Raw genomic sequence first — 16,808 nt, 5'->3', positions numbered from 1 at the left:
TTCTACTATTTTTGTGTTTTACAAGCATAGATTACCATCACCTCTAGCCAGTTTAATATATACCATGCTCAAAAACCTTCATGCAGCATTTCTAATGTAGCTATACACCTTCTGTGGTTCATGGTAGATTTATGTTGCTGATAAATTTGGACTTCCGCAATCAGGGTGTTGTTAGAACACACAATATTAATAATATTAATCAAGAAAAAAGGATTCTATCCGGGGACAAAGTGAATGAGGGCAAGAACAAATTATGGAGCTCCAGATAATTTTTTTCGGAAGATTTGGAAAAGGACCATTCGGTTATCCTCTTGATGGTTTATGGTGCATACATTCGATGTCTTCTGCATATGTTTCAGTGTTGATGCTTTATTTAAAAAAAAAAGTCATGACATATGGCCGAGTTTAATCGAAATATCATATCGCATTATCTGTGCTGTAAGAAGAAGACAAGAGTGTCTTTTTGCTTACACACAACTCTCATACATCCCACGGTTTAGTGAATTAGCTCAAGACTATGCTGCTACAAATACCAAAAACCTTAAAAAGCAAGGGAGCTATCAGAATGAAAACACGGCATGAGCAGTTTCGAAGAAATTGTTCAATGGTAGAAACTTTCGACCACTTTAGAAGGATAAAAATAAATAAATAAAATTAAAAATTATATATATATATGTACATGAAAATATACAGCACATGTTGAACCTAGAGCAAAAACACAAAATATTTCCATATTAAACTAGCACTTAGAATGCTGCCTACATCCTCTCCAGCGATGGTGAACTATTTTTACCAGTGCAGAACTGGGTGGTTTGATATATTCCCTCTTCGTAAGGGGCATCAGATTTTCTTGATAAAAGCTTGATCACCCCGAACACACTTTTTTTGTGTTCCTTCAGCCTTGTCAAAGTCATAAATAATCGTCATGGAAACAAACAGAATGTATCTAGATATTTAGCGTCCGAGAATAATACATCTTTTGCCTTGACAAATCCGGAATGTAATGTGTGTTTGAGTGGTCTTTTTCCTTAACTATGAGAGGTCAGATGTGAGGTGCAATTAGAGATCCTGCCTATAATTACATTCTTTTTTAAGAGTTGTCTGTTTGCCCGTGAATATGTACATGTATATTTGTGTAAAGACAGATTAGACTGACTCCTATTTATACAAGATGATATATGTTTATAGGAAAAACTGAAACACAAACAAAAATAGATTTTTATGCAATATTACAACAATAATCTACTCCTTAATCTACTCGCTGTTAAAATGAGAGGATAGCTAATGACACTTTAAAAATTTTACGTCAAGACTTAATTAAAACGGCAGTGCTCATGTTTATTTGTATTCCCACGATATCAACACGATTCGAGAAAAAAAAATAATCAATTAACATAACATTTTGGTTCATTTGTTAAAAAGGAGGTATGGTTCAATGCAGAAAGCAATCGTAACACCTTAAATCTGTTTGGTCCAATGCTGGCAGTGTCGTATAGTGAATAAGGGAGTGTATTTCTGATAAATAGTTACAATTCATGGAGGAGGGGGCATGTACTCATTCATCGCAAAAAAATAGATATAGTTAATAAACGTACAAAAAGAGCCACAAAATTGAGCTCCTTTACTTGGGGCAGATCTTGTCCATAAATACAGCATATATATATCTATCTCTTTTTGTCACAAACTACATTATCAGCGAGAAATTTAATCACTAGCAGTACAATTCTATTTTCACTATTTGGAATTTTCCTGTTAAAATAGTAAAACGTAAAAAAAAATAAAAAAAGAAGGGATTATTATATACATTTTTTGTGTGTGCATGTCCTTTTTGTACTTATTTCCTTTTGTTGTGTTATGTACATACCTTCCTTAGCGTTTTATTATTGTGCTTTCTGAGATAAATTTCCAGAGATCAATTTAAGTGATTAAAAAGGGACTCACATTGCCTGACGGCAGTACAATAGCCACTAGCAGGAAATAGGAGAGTTTGCCTTTTATTTAAACACTATGCACTAATCATAGATTCACCAAATGGAGTTTGAGATTTTCCATACATCGTACTCCACACTGTTGAGATTACCCTGCCTACATTCATTGCAAGAGGTGACAGAATGCCAATTGTAAATTAAAATAAAAAAAATATAAAATGTAAATAAAGAGGCTTAAATGAAAAAAAGTCATTTTCCGCCCCAATTTTGGTGTCAGATTCCTCTAATTTGCAGTATATGTCACAGAAACACTAGCAGACCACGTACATCATGTCCTTCAAACAGCATCACTCGTTTACGAGTTATTGAGGAGAACTGGAGGAGTGGTGCTTCGAAAGCTACCCAACATGTTCTCTATTAGAGCTAGGGGGGATGTAGACTCCATGCTTAGAACATCGAAAACTCACTTAAAATGGTAGAGGAAAGGACTAGGCAGCACTTTAAACAATATATTGTTCTCTGTAAATATTGAAGATGAATTACAATGCAATTATATTGATGTTCCCTTTACATTGAAACGAAACTGTGCAACCAATAAACTGCAGGCGCCAATTACAATGCTAAGATTGATTTCTGCCTCAAATCACCCCTTAGTGTTCTGTGTGATGTTAAAAACTTGTTTCTCAGTGAAAGCTCAGACACTAAATCAACGGTCACTAATGATCAACGATCAAATGGTTTCTATTCAAGGGAGGGTTGGGAAAAAGAGTATAAAATTCTTAAATTGACATAAAATGAATCACACACACCTTTTTCCAAATGATTAATCAGAATTAAAAATAATAGAGAACATCATTTTATAAACTGGCAGCCAAATAAAAGTTGAGTGTACGTTTCACCACATCACTGCACTGCATTGCAGTGAGTGGCGCATGTTTCCAGAAGATCAGAATCTCCACTCGCCTATGTGGTTATAATACATGGTCACACCAGGTTACAAACTCCAACAACATTTACAGATACTGATAGGAAGAGGGAATGAGAGAGTTATCCGGTGGGAGTCTTGCTGGAGTGAGGCTTCTATTGTGGAAGCGCCTTTAGTATTGCATTCACCTCCTCTGCTACCGCTGTCAAGGCAAACTCAAACTGCTCCTAATGAAATAAAAAAGATATATATATATAATCATTTCAGATTCTGCAAAGACCCTTCTCAGGTCACAAAGTGAAAGTAAATCATATCGTGACTGTGCAGCTTAGACAATGATGCTTACAATGGAGCCAAGGCAAAGGGTTGGCCACAGTTTTTTTATTTTTTCCAGTTAACATCTAATCAAACAATTAACAAAGTTAACAGTGGAAAAGGGATGTAATACTTAATGCAGAATTTTTTTTATACTCGCTCAGTGTCCTCGACTGAGATCACACTTGATGATCGCAGCCATTCCAATGTTTCCAGGTATGAGAGCATCGGGAGACCAGTGCGCATGCACAGCATAATGAAGAGCTGTTCCAATCAAATGGTCTCTATGAGACCATCTGATTGATTAACCAAGTTTGACTGTTATGAAAGCAAGGCTCCACTCGTAGCTGTCAGGACATAAAAACATTGCAGTTTCAAGACAACCAGAAATGTATTATATTGCAGGGTTAAAATGACAAGATCACTGCACACAGACCACCTCATCGAGATGAAGAGGTGTGGGTGACTTAAGTGGTTATTTAACTTGAGTATGAATTGACAGAAAATCAAAATGAATTTTAAATTCAAGGCTAATTTGAAAAAAAAACTGAAAACACAGCTGAGAATTTTTTCCAACTCGGCCTTCGTAGATTAAAATGTTCAATTTATTTTGAATTTCAGTTTAAACCAGGCTTCCTCAAACTCCAGGCCCTCCAGATGTTGCTGAACTACAACTCCCATGATTCTCAGCCTATCTGTTTCATTCATAGAATCATGGGAGTCTAAGTTCAGCAACATCTGGAGGGCCAGAGTTTGAGGAAGCCTGGTTTAAACTAAACAGAGTGCATCACTAAAGTGTGTAATGTTAGGGAACCCAAAAGTGAATTCCAATTGAATTTAAGTAAAGTCAGTTACATTAAAAAAAAACTATGCAAGTTCATTACATTTTCAGTATGGCTATGTGAAATTTCTTTGAATTAATTTAAGTAAATGACCCTTACATGAATACGTCAGTTTGTGTTTTGGAACATGTTAAATGCACAAAGTGTTGATTTCGGATTACTTAGGACATTTGACTTTTAGATGAACTAGCCAGTCTACATATAAATGTTTTTAATGTGGGCCACAAATATGAACAGGTTAGCTGGTGACATGTCTTGGTGGATATAGCTCCAGCTGCAGTCTCAGCTGAACCCAGCTCTTCATCCTTTCAAGTTTGAAAAACGGAGTAGCATAACATTGGGTAATAACATATAGACCCTAGGACATACTTAGAAACAAGTGAAATGATAAATGTTAAATATATAGATATGATATATTTTACTTTTTAAAGCATAATTAGATAAATTATATGCCTCATCACTATTCAAAGTAGGAGTAATCCTTACAATAAATACTTTACATTTCACTACACACAGAATTGTGGTTGGTGCTTATACAAAAAAATATAATTACGCATCGAGGCAAACCTAATGCAATGATAATGTGTTGCCATGGTTACTATAGCCATGAAACTGTACCAGGTGCACGTTTAATAATTCTTATACTTGACTTTCAATTCCAATTAAGAGTTCTAACCAAGTCAGCTATTAATTAAAATGATTTTTTAGCACAGGTGGATCAGGAAATAATTTATAGACACTAATGTTCCCAAGTGAGCTCTCTGTAGGTCACAATCATGAGGCATAGTTTAAATATAATAACTATTAAAAATCTTTTAAAGCTTCTTAAAAAAAATATTACATATTTGCATGATTTAATTCCTACTTTCATCTGTTATGTATGTTTTGCAAAATGTGACGGACAGTTTGCACTAGAACAGAGTTAGCTACATACATCTCTATGTTCACTAAAGGATGAGATCAGAACTGGATTACCCACTAAGTATCATAAACACCCCGTTGGGAGCTTGTCTGGAGCTTTGGCTCAGCCCATGAGGAAGCCCTGTCTAAGCAAGCAGGGAAAGCAGGAGATCTCCCTGTGTCCCCAACCTTTTTGATGGAGCATTGTGATCTGCACCTCAATCAAGTGCAGATTACGCTAAAAGCTCCCTTGCGGTCTCCCAATGCTTCTCATTGACACAGAGTGTCACAGCCAGTGCTCTGAGTTATTGTGAGAGGTGCAAACCAAAACGCACCCACAACGGACCGCCAGGTATAACACTCCTAATAATGCATTCCCCTGTACCACCAGTGCCAAAACAGGAGCATGAATGGAAATATGGGGGAAAAAATGCGTAAAGAAGTGTGGGGATGCTTTCCCACAACACACTCAAACTCCCCTTCACACATAAGAGTCAGCCACTACATATATAAACACTCAACCAGCACACAGGTACACTTAGCCTCTATACATACCATTCTCAGACTCCTCAACACACACAATACTAAACCACCACACAGCCTAGGTTATAGCAAGCAACATTCTAAACAGCTGTTAAAAGGGACACTGTAATTACCAAAATAACTGCAATTTAATGTGTATCAAAGATTCGGGATACCTGCACTCAAGGTTCTGTGGACTGGAACTCACATTTGTCAACATGTTTGGCAGTGCACAGTAAATCTTAGTTTCCATTGTGATATAAACAATTTTTTACATGCTGAGAAAGGGGAACAATTAAGCCTTACAGTGATGAACCCACCACAAAACCAATAATATTGTCTTTGAAAATAATTGTAAAAATGTCATGCAAATTGGTTCCTATTTATTGCAGTTACATACAATATACTAACTATGTGTATATATGTATGCATATATATACACACACACACACATATATATATATATACATACATATACATACATACACACACATATATACATACACACAAATACACATACATATTGATACTAAGCATAGCTTCTTTAGCTGTTTGGCTGTGAATTACGATATTTATCCAACTGGCAGATGCATTATATTTGTCTTTAACACACTTTTTGATTCTAATTGTTAAGCACCCGCCTCCCCATATTTTTTAATTAAACCTTCTCTCTATGATGTCCATCAGCAATGTACAACTGAGCTGCGATAATTGGATTAAGCAAAATTTCCATAAAATCTTCCAAAGGACATTTAAGAGCTTGGTTTATGCTGACGATGAACGGAAAGACATTGGTGAAGTCATTTAGGTGGCTATTTGCCTGGGGACTCAATCTAGCTGGCATTTGTAACCAGATTTTTAATCCTAAGACTTAAATTAATGGAAAGGCATACAATGTCTTATTTGTAATCTGCTATTAAATTGCACTTTTTAAAAGCCATCAAGTCGATTTCTCTCGAGAGCAGACAGCACAAGCAAGGAATTAGATACTTTCAATTTAGAATGAATTTATAAATATTTGGGCTTGCATTAAAGCAACACTCCAGCATTTTAAATGAATACATTTATTTTTAATACTGGGGTGTTGCAACGTCTTTTTAGATTTACTAGAGTGTTACATAGCCTGTCCCTTTAAAATAAATATGTTACATATCTCTAATCCAGTGACTAAAGTCCGACCCGGGTGGGATTCTCGCTACAGAATATCTCTTGAACTAATCCACTGCTTCTCTATAGGAAGGGTCCTACGGTGCATGAGAAATCACCACGCTGCGCCCATAAAATGCTTCTCATAGATAGCACAACGTGAGTAAGGAAGAGTGCCCTCCTGGCTGATTGACTGACAGCCAGGAAGGTGCAACTTAGGACATTTATAAACGTTTCTCTTGAAACTTATAAGGTAGGAGAAAGGGGACAGCTACATTACACACAAAGCAATTCAGCATGCTAAAGTGCCCTATGTGATTTGAAGTGCTCCTTTAAAGGGACATAAACTTGAGTAAGTGTATAAATAAATGAATAAAAATAAAGATCTAAACTATGTATTGTTGGTTGTAGTATTATTCGATGGGTCAAATACATACACTATATGGACAAAAGTATCGGGACCCACCTCTTACAAATTTAATTTAGGTGTTTCAATCAGACCCATTGCCACGGGTGTATAAAATCAAGCACCTAGCCACGCAGTCTGCATTAAAAACATTTGTGAAAAAAATTGATCATTCTGAATAGCTTTGGGAATTCAAGCATGGTACTGCAATAGGGTGCCTTTACAATAAGTCCGTTCATGAAATGTCATCCCTTTGGCCGCCTATCGCAGTACCATGCTTGAATTCACTGAGCTCTTCAGAACGACCCATTTATGTAAATGTTTGTAAGTGCAGACTGTATGGCTAGGTGCTTGATTTTATACATTTGTGGCAATGGATCTGATTGAAACACCTAAATTAACCAATAAATTTAACAATAATTAAGAGGCGTGTCACAATATTTTTGTCCATATAGTGTATATTAGGGGTTAATCGCTTAAACACTGAATTGTAAATAATTAAAAGCTACATTGGTTTACAGATTTGGTCAAAATCTGATTTGGAATCTGTGACGATATGGCCTTGGCGTCTCTAGCACTAAAGGTGTACCAGTTCAGGCCTGCTATTATCCATGGGTTTCTTTGCCTAACCTGTACCACTAACTGCTTGGTAGCAGACATACTGTCTCCCCAAGATATACTGGGGTTGTATGTTCCAACGGTTACAAAGGATAAAAACTAGCCTGTTCCACTGGCAATACACTTCAAGGAATTCCTTAGCATTACTTAAAGGGACACTCCAGGCACCCAGACCACTTCTGCCCATTGGAGTGGTCTGGGTGCCAACTCCCAGTACTCTTAATCCTGCAAGTGTAATTATTGCAGTTTTTTTATAAACTGCAATAATTACCTTGCAGGGTTAACTCCACCTCTAGTGGGTGTCTACTAGTGCAGCTGAGACCATAACTAAAATACACTAATTGTGCTACATAAACATTTGCCAACTCAGCTATAGCCACAGCCTGACTATATTGGTCTAGAATTTCAATTTGAATTTCACTTTAGCACAAGTTGGTGTTTAGTGAATACGCCTCATGCAGAATTATTCACGGAGGTGAGAATTCAAAGGGAATTCTAAGTGAATTACAAGTTTAAGGTAAAAATCAGCAATACATCCCCGTTTTGCTACTTTGGCCTTATGTTTTAAACTCAGTTTGAATTCCTACCTCAGTAACCCTGATGTTATTCTGTGGGTTGTATCATTATGACAAAGCTTGAAAGGAAGGAATCTACTGTTTCTCCACTGAAAATGTGACATTTTTACATGTCACCATCAGCAGTATCAAATATTACTGAGATTGAAGCAATAGAATTCTGTCTAAAACACCCATCAACTCCTCTGTGAGCTGGCAAGTCACAGCCCATCCATATAAAGACACTGCAATCAAATGGGAGTGCTATGACTACTTGCTGATTGGGTAAAAATACTACTGTGATAATGTGTATAGTGAATTTCACCAATATGAATCCTGCTAGTTTTCACAAATACAGTAAAAGCCAAAATAATTTAATACGGAATTAGGAAGTTAGTTGGTTAGTTGCTTTTGAGTATAAACTAACTGCTTTACACTGGATACCGAACTAAATTATCGATAAGAAAGAAATGAGTTCGATTCCCAGCAAGGGGAAAAGACCTCATGTGTGTCCGGGGGCGACCAGACTAGGGGGTAACCCTTACACAATTGTATGAAAAAATAGAAAAGCAGACCTGGTGGGTCAGAAAAAATTGGGCGCCCCCTTGTGGGGATCTATGCATATGTACAGAGGGTAAAGCGTAACCTTTAATAAATGCTGTATAAAAAGGTATAGTAACCTATAATAGGATCGCAAATAAGCGATAAACAAAAAGGAAAAAATAAAACAAACATATAGGAGGTTATAATAGAGACACACACACGTTGGATGGGGTGAAGTGTACCCGAAATGGGTTTCCTGGAGGACACTTCAATGATTCCCCCAACGTGAAAAAATTGTTCTCAAGTGCACTAGTAACTCAGATTCAGTAATATTCTATAGCGCTCTCCAGTCAGTACCCAAAAGTCGTTGCAATTTTTTTTGGTTAAGCCTCCGAAGAAGGCGCAGATAGCGGCGCCGAAACACGTGTCAGGCAGGCAGAGAGGTTATTTGGTGCCATTACTCTCGGCAAAGATTCAGTTAGCAATCAAGGGTGTTTACTACGAGTGATACTAGCAAGCTGGTTTACGAGACAGTCAGCACAGAGACGGCAAGAGGGAAAGGACGTTTGGGGTTGGGGTGGGGAACTCTGTTCAGCACAGTTGATTCTCTCTCTCCCACAGTTCTGTTCCCTATACTGCTGGAGGCTGGGCTCTTATTACCAGATCACTGTCACAGCAACATTGTATATATCCTGGACAGTGAGTTGTCACATTAGTAAACATACCCTACTTTGTCATTTCCTATTACCTTGTTTGAGGCAAAGTTTTAGCTAGCAATCCAGGTCTGACTCCACGAGATATACTAACAATCCGGATTGTGAGATAGTCACCCCAGAGGCAGCAAGAGGGAAGGGACGCAGGGGGTTGGGGTTGGGGAATTCTGTTCAGTACAGTCTGATTCTCTCTCTCCCACAAGTCCTGTTCCCCTGGCCACTGGAGGTTAGGCTCCAACAACCAGATCACTGTCTCAGCTACATTGTATTAATCCTGGACAGTGTGTTATTACATTAGTATACATACCTCGTTTTGTTATTTCCTATTGCTACAGCCCTCTCCTGAGTATGCAGGTTTTTGCTACTCCATCTACCCTCATTGACCCCGGTGTGGTGGGTTCGACTTTTGGGTACTGACTGGAGAGCGCTATAGAATATTACTGAATCTGAGTTACTAGTGCACTTGAGAACAATTTTTTCACGTTGGGGGAATCATTGAAGTGTCCTCCAGGAAACCCATTTCGGGTACACTTCACCCCATCCAACGTGTGTGTGTCTCTATTATAACCTCCTATATGTTTGTTTTATTTTTTACTTTTTGTTTATCGCTTATTTGCGATCCTATTATAGGTTACTATACCTTTTTATACAGCATTTATTAAAGGTTACGCTTTACCCTCTGTACATATGCATAGATCCCCACAAGGGGGCGCCCAATTTTTTCTGACCCACCAGGTCTGCTTTTCTATTTTTTCCGAACTAAATTATTCCTAACTTTATAGCCCCCCACCCCAAAAAGTATTTTACTTACTTTTTATCCCACGCCGCACTGCTCTCTCAGCGGTTGGACTTTGTTCTTTGGCTGTGATCATTCATTTTGATGAGGCTTGTTTAATGAGGAAGTATGAAGCTAAATGTTTTTGGAGGAAGCTCATGTGATTTGGGATGAAATGCGTCAGAGGACTGTGTGTGTCATAGACAGACGGCTGAAGCAGTGGAGCTTGATGTACAACAAAATTCAGGCTGAGAATGCCACAATAGATAGGATCACTGAACTATTTGAAACCTTGCACCCAAAGTGGATTTAAATTTAATTAGAGTCCTTAACAGTGTGTAATAGCATGTTTTTGGGATATTATTAGGAATCTCCCTGCCGTTCTCTTTTATACCTTATACTTATACCTTAAGTGAAGAAAGTGTATATTGTGGGGTCTCCCTTCTCATTTCATACACTAATACCCAGAGCCATGTTTGGAGGATCTGGTCTATGTGAGTGGATTCCTCTGGGGTGTGTATTCACCAAGGGTTTTTTTCATAGTTGGTTTTGCACTATGTGATATTGTGTTTTTTTAGGAACACAGAGACTTGCTAATGGAATAGTAACTATATCACTACGTTTGGGATTTAGCACACACGATTTGAAGTGCAGCACTTTTTTTTTTATTTTTCTGTTTAATTATGTGCATGCGCAGACAAACACCACGCTGAGCCAATCAGTTGGTGTCTATGAGACGATCTGATTGAAATAACAGAGTTTCACTTGACTTTTTCTGCAGAGTTGCCTCTAGTGGCTGTCAGTGTGTCAGCCTCTAAAATCATTTAAACTTTGTAATATAAACACTGCCATTCACGCAGGGTTAAATTGAGAGGGACATTAAACCTAAACCACTTCATTCTGAAGAAGGTAATAAACTTCATTATAATTTTTCATTCTCTCTCAGATATTAGAACATGAGAACAAAGCACTCCCAGAGTCATTGATCTTTATTATGATTCAGAAATTTTAACTTATGCCCAAAATAAAAACTGTAACATAAAATAACAGAGTATTTCATATATTTAAAAAGGAAACGGGTAAAATCTAATAATATATGAAAGATGTAGGACAGTGACTCGTCTTCAAGGGTTAACATAACAGCATGAACCCAGTCCAATATTTAGAATTAGAAATATATATATAAATAAATGCAAAAATAAAACAAAGAAAAGCAAAGATGGAAATTTTTAATTATGAATACATCCCGAGTATCAGAGCTTAATCTGTGATTTCTGATTAGCGGTGAGAATATTATCACTTCCTTCCGTATTTCATCTTTTGTTAATTGTTATGGAATTCTACCATGTCCCCAGGAGACTTAACACCAATGAAAAATGAAATATATTGGACAGATAAATCTTCAATCCTCTTTATTTGAAACCCAGGCACAGTTATCAGCCATTTCCCCATTTACCACAAAAACAATTACAGCGGAAAAAAATAAATTAATATATCTTCTTGAATATATTGACAATACCTTTGTTTGGACCATGGCTGGTCGTTGGTCTCTCAAGTGCTCTAAGGTAGCTGCAATATCAATCTCCTTAGCACCTATAAAAAACAAAACACAAATTGGAGAGTTCAAAACACAAGATAACCCGCACAGCATCTGTCAATCATTTTTTACCAACAGGTTCCCATCGGACCACAGTCCAGTTGAGAAATATTAATTCAGGCCTCGGCGGATGTGGCAGACAGATGCAATTGTGATGTTCGTATAGAAAAAGAAGAATGTAGCTTTGATCATTATCGGCTTCTGAAAAAAGACATGCTCAGGGAGATATGGGTCTATTGTGTGTTGCAAGAGAACAATCTTTTACGTTCAGACGATTATGGGTTTTCTAGAACTACAGCACAATTGCTACGATTTTGAGGTGGATAAATGGGCTGCAAATTGAGATCAGCATCATTATATTCAATCATTAATATTAATCTGATGCATCTATAGAGGGAAAAACACATTACTGTGATCTATATGATCTATATGCAGCATTGTAATTGTTATTACCGCAGCGCCAAAAGTCATGTAGTTATAATTATCTTTATGAATTACCTTGCCACATGGGTTTTTCATGTGGGGGAGAGTCATAAAATGGTTTTGTATTTACTAATTGACTGTAACCCCTTAATTTCTAATAGCGAAAATGTGATTGAAGTCTAGAATAGATCTTTACAACAATGAGTTAGCGCACAAAATGGTAATATCTCTCAAATTTGAGAGAACAAAATATAAAATAGAACTTGTTTAAAAAATGTTTATAGAACTTATTAAATTGAAACAATGTCCCAGTGTGTATATTGAATTTTTATATGTCCAAGTTGTTGCATTATGCACTGTAATAAGCTTCTTCTCGATCCTCCAGCACCCCAAGGGTTTCACCCTATGGGGATAACCTAGACAAAAACCTCCACCTAACACACCCTAAATAGAGCTTTCACCTAGTTAAATATCCTATATATTCAATCCAGGTAGGTATCTTTATGATCCATGTCTAAGGGATAAATCACATATATCTTCCAATGGTGTAGCACTATATAAACAGGGGTTAACAGCACTCCTATATGCTGTGCTCACCTGGTGCAGGGACTTTGACTGGTCCCACAGTGTGCTCACGATATGCACAATTAATGACTAGAATAGATAGTATGAGCTAACGTTTGATAAAACCGCAATTTATGATCTATAGATTATATAATCAACTAAACCTAAAAAAAAAATAAGTATTATGTTGCACGCAATTTTATTTTATTTATTTATTATTTTATTATTTATTTTTACATATTTATTTATTTGTACGCATTTTACAGAGATATCTGGGAGGGCCACTTTTCCAGATTATAGCAGGGGTGGGGAACGTACGGCCCGCGGGCCATATAAGGCTCGCAAAATCATTTAGTCCGGCCGTCTGTCTGCCTTTTTTAGGCCGGTGGGGAGATCAAACTGCCAGGGGGCCCCTTACCCGCCTCCTGGCAGTTTGTTAATAGAGCAGGAAGGAGCTAGGACTTGAGTCCCCAATACCGAGCTCAATCCTTTGGCAGAGTATGGGTTACATTTCCTCTGTTGATGTCTAAGGGAATATGGCTATTCAATAAGCAGAGTCAACCCTTAAAGGGACACTGTAGGCACCCAGACTACTTCAGCTCATTGAAGTGGTCTGGGTGCTGTGACCCTTTTGCACTTAGTGCTGCAATGTTAAGCATTGCAGTTCCAGAGAACTCCAATGTTTACCTTGCAGCTCTAAGTCTGCCCTCTGTGTCTGTCTAACAGACAGCCACAAGAGGGCTTCTGGAATTCAAACAGACTTTTGGTCCGTTATCTGACGCTGGACGTCCTCATGGACCTCCAGCGTCAGATTTTCCCTATAGGAAAGCATTGAATAGTGCTTTCCTATGGGGAGGTCTAATGCGAGCGCGGCCATTGCATGGGCAGAGCCTGATCCAGCGACGAGGGACATCAGCGCTGGATTCAGGTAAGTGGCTAACAGGGGGGACCTATTAACCCTATAGTGCCAGGAAAATGACCTCGTTACATAGTTACATAGTTGTCTAGGCTGAACAAAGACTAAAGCCCATCAAGTTCAACCTTGAAGGACATTCTTTTATGCGGTTGATCTTTTATTTATGCAAAACAAATTGTTGCAATCTCCAATTATGTCACAAAAAATCCTTCTTGACTTCCTTCCATTACCATAATGGCAATCATATTTTTCCTTGGATCAACAACAACCTGTTTACATTCATATCAATTATATCCTTCAATATTCTGTTTATGCAAATAACCACTTAAGCCTGTTTTTAAATGCATCTATAGAATCTGATAACACAACCTCTTTATTAAACAAGACAAACATTCAATTCAACAAAACAAAACAAGCTTGACACATGGGAACATTAGGTGAAGAGGGCCCTGCCCCAAAGAACTTACAATCTAACGGGACAAGGGACAAGTTCACAAAGGGAATTAAGTGATTCGCATGTACCCAAAGAATGGGAGGAGTGTTCAGGATTGGGGGCACAGTAGATGGGAGACAGATGAGGGTTATCAGGGTTAAAGTGTCAAGAGGAGAGCTGGTAGGTTTCTCTAAATATGAGTGCTCCGAGGGAATGCAGAGTCTGGGAGAGAGTAAGTTGTAGTTTTTACAATGAGGAAGCAGACACAGAAAATAAAATCTATAAACCCGAACTAATAACTTGGTCAACATTCATTTTCACCTCTTTACACTGATTTTTTTTTTTTTTTACTTTCTACCTAGATGGTAGAGGGCACTGCCTTTTTCTTGCGCCAATGAAAATATAGCCATTTATAACAAATAAAAAACACACATTTCCAGAGCAGTATTAACTTTAATGTGACCGTAGGCAGATGTCTATGGGTCAGACAGGGGAGCTGGAACCATGAACTTGCTTGGCCCCTATAACCATCTATATGTGAAGAGCTGGTAGCCAGCTGAGGGTCCCATGGGAACTTAAAAGTTCTCTGCAAATTTCCTTAGCAATCCTTATTGGGCATCATGAAATCCATCTACAAAGTAATACAAGCAATGCCATCAACAAAACCAATTCTAAATATCTACTTCTAAGGGAATATGCTATAAAAGAAAGATTGTGTTCCCATTAGAGTTTTGGTACTTCTCGTAATAGTGGTTATGGTGCTACTAGCCTGCATGAAGTACCCACAGGTTCCAAATCAAACCATTTTCATGGGATTTTATTAATACCAGGGGTTCCCCCACGCATTTGAAGAAGTATAAGGCCTACTTCATCTTCTGTGACATTATGTATGTTTTCAATACCAAAATGCTACAAGCTACATGTTTAAAAAAATAAATAAAAATTAAAAAATTAAAAGTCAAAAGAGCAGGGCAAACATTGTCCATATTAATAATTCTTATTATAATAATTCAGATTAATTCACTTATGCTACACTAATATCTTCTGAGCATATGAGAAATATATATTACAGTTACCCAATCATATTTATCAAAAGAACATACGGGACATTTGCTTTTAAAAATATATAGTGTACACATAAATCATTCATTCTATTGGGTCTTTCTTTTCTAACTATGTTCCCCACTACACAATACGGACAAATGGTAGATTTAAAGTAACATGCAGAATTAAATTCTTTAATGCTTTTTGTTTAAAACATTTTCTTTTAATGCCATGGCACAAAGAAAGCAAAGGACCTCTTATAAATGTTCCGCTTTCCAAGTGAAGAAATGGATTTCTCTCTTTGACATCACTTTGATTAGAAAATACATTATTGTTGACTAAAACCAATGAATCGAAGAAAAAAAAAATCAAATGATTCTATTTTTTTTTCTTGAAAGTGCTTTTAAACATTGGAAACCTTAATCTTTAAAAGCCTTAAAAAAAAAAAAAAAGAAATAGGAGAAAGAAATACTCATAGAAGAAGGCCTTGCAGCTGGGTCCATACTGAAAGTGCACTTATATTTTTCTGCGTACAACTTAAGAAGTCTGAAGTTAGAACTCGCACTCGGTATAAAAGCTTTGGAAATGGCATTCTTTGGTACTTGTACAATTCATCCTTTAAGAAAAGGAAATGGAGAGAAAGATTTTACGTCCAAGGCTTCAAAGCCTTTGATCATTTTGATGAACACTAGATTCTGAACCCGGGCCTCAAACTTCTCAGGCCGGACAAAGGCAACGTAGGCCTCACAGAACGGGCCTAGATTCCTGTCAGAACAAAAACTTTGGCTGCCTCACAGTGTGACAGCCTGGGAAAGGCCCACCTCAGCAGGGTTGAAATGCCCGCGTTGCCCTTTGATCTTTCAGTTAAACTACAGCCTAAGCACCAGGTCAGCGGATTTCAAATTGTACACCCCATTGGCAGAGGGGAGCAGGTCAAACACAAAATGGCGGTCACCAATCTAAAAAAGCTCTGTGACTCCATTCTTTGGCCAGCTTCACATGACTTGTCTTCTATTGTGCGAGACTAAGCACACACTTAAAATGGAATTTGACATTACATGCTACAATGGACTCAATAAATGAAATTCTTTAGTGTTCATGCAAAAAAGTCAATCTAAGTGGCTGAATGACTGAAGCCAGAATCCTTCTCATTTACTTTTGTATGCATATAAATAGTATATATTGTAAGCCGAGTCCTCTTTCATCACAACTTGTTACAAAGGAGCTGAAACTAATTTAACTAATGTTTAAAAGATGTTGCAAAACTCATTGTTAAGACCTATTACACCCTCCATAGTCAACAATGCTATTTCTCTTCGAACGGGACGACAACACTGGCTGCCACTCTAAAAAGGCCAAGCATAATTCAGAATTTATCAAGGTTTTCTGTTAATTACTTTTAGATTTATTATTTATTTTACATTCTTTAAAAAAAAAAAAAATAATAATAATAAAAAAAAAATTGAATAAATGTTTATTTTACACCTATATTAAACAGCAAGAGAGAAAACAGCTCTTTAGGGACAATCTCGTACTTAGAATTCACTAACGGAAAAGTAACAAACCGCAAATTAAAACTAACAAATATACAGAAACAAATGATTGAAGGTAAATAATGATAAACCAGTTTTAGAAAACACACAT

The 16,808-nt window shown here is 37.2% G+C and overlaps 1 protein-coding gene across 1 annotated transcript in view; it reads right to left on the bottom strand.

Moving 5' to 3' along the window:
* Window positions 1–1,317: 1,317 nt before the first annotated feature.
* PTPRN2 (protein tyrosine phosphatase receptor type N2) overlaps window positions 1,318–16,808 on the bottom strand; it is an 808,683-nt gene continuing 793,192 nt past the window's right edge. Inside the window, exons 22-23 of the mRNA XM_063452665.1 lie at window positions 11,707–11,780; window positions 1,318–3,080 (exon numbers count right to left, since the gene is read on the bottom strand). Of these exons, the coding sequence (XP_063308735.1) occupies window positions 3,009–3,080; window positions 11,707–11,780 (146 nt within the window). The 3' untranslated portion in view covers window positions 1,318–3,008. The remainder of the gene's footprint in view (window positions 3,081–11,706; window positions 11,781–16,808) is intronic.

The sequence above is a fragment of the Pelobates fuscus genome, chromosome 4, assembly GCF_036172605.1.
Source record: "Pelobates fuscus isolate aPelFus1 chromosome 4, aPelFus1.pri, whole genome shotgun sequence".
NCBI classification, from domain to species: domain Eukaryota; kingdom Metazoa; phylum Chordata; class Amphibia; order Anura; family Pelobatidae; genus Pelobates; species Pelobates fuscus.
This window is presented reverse-complemented; position numbering and strand designations above follow the sequence as displayed.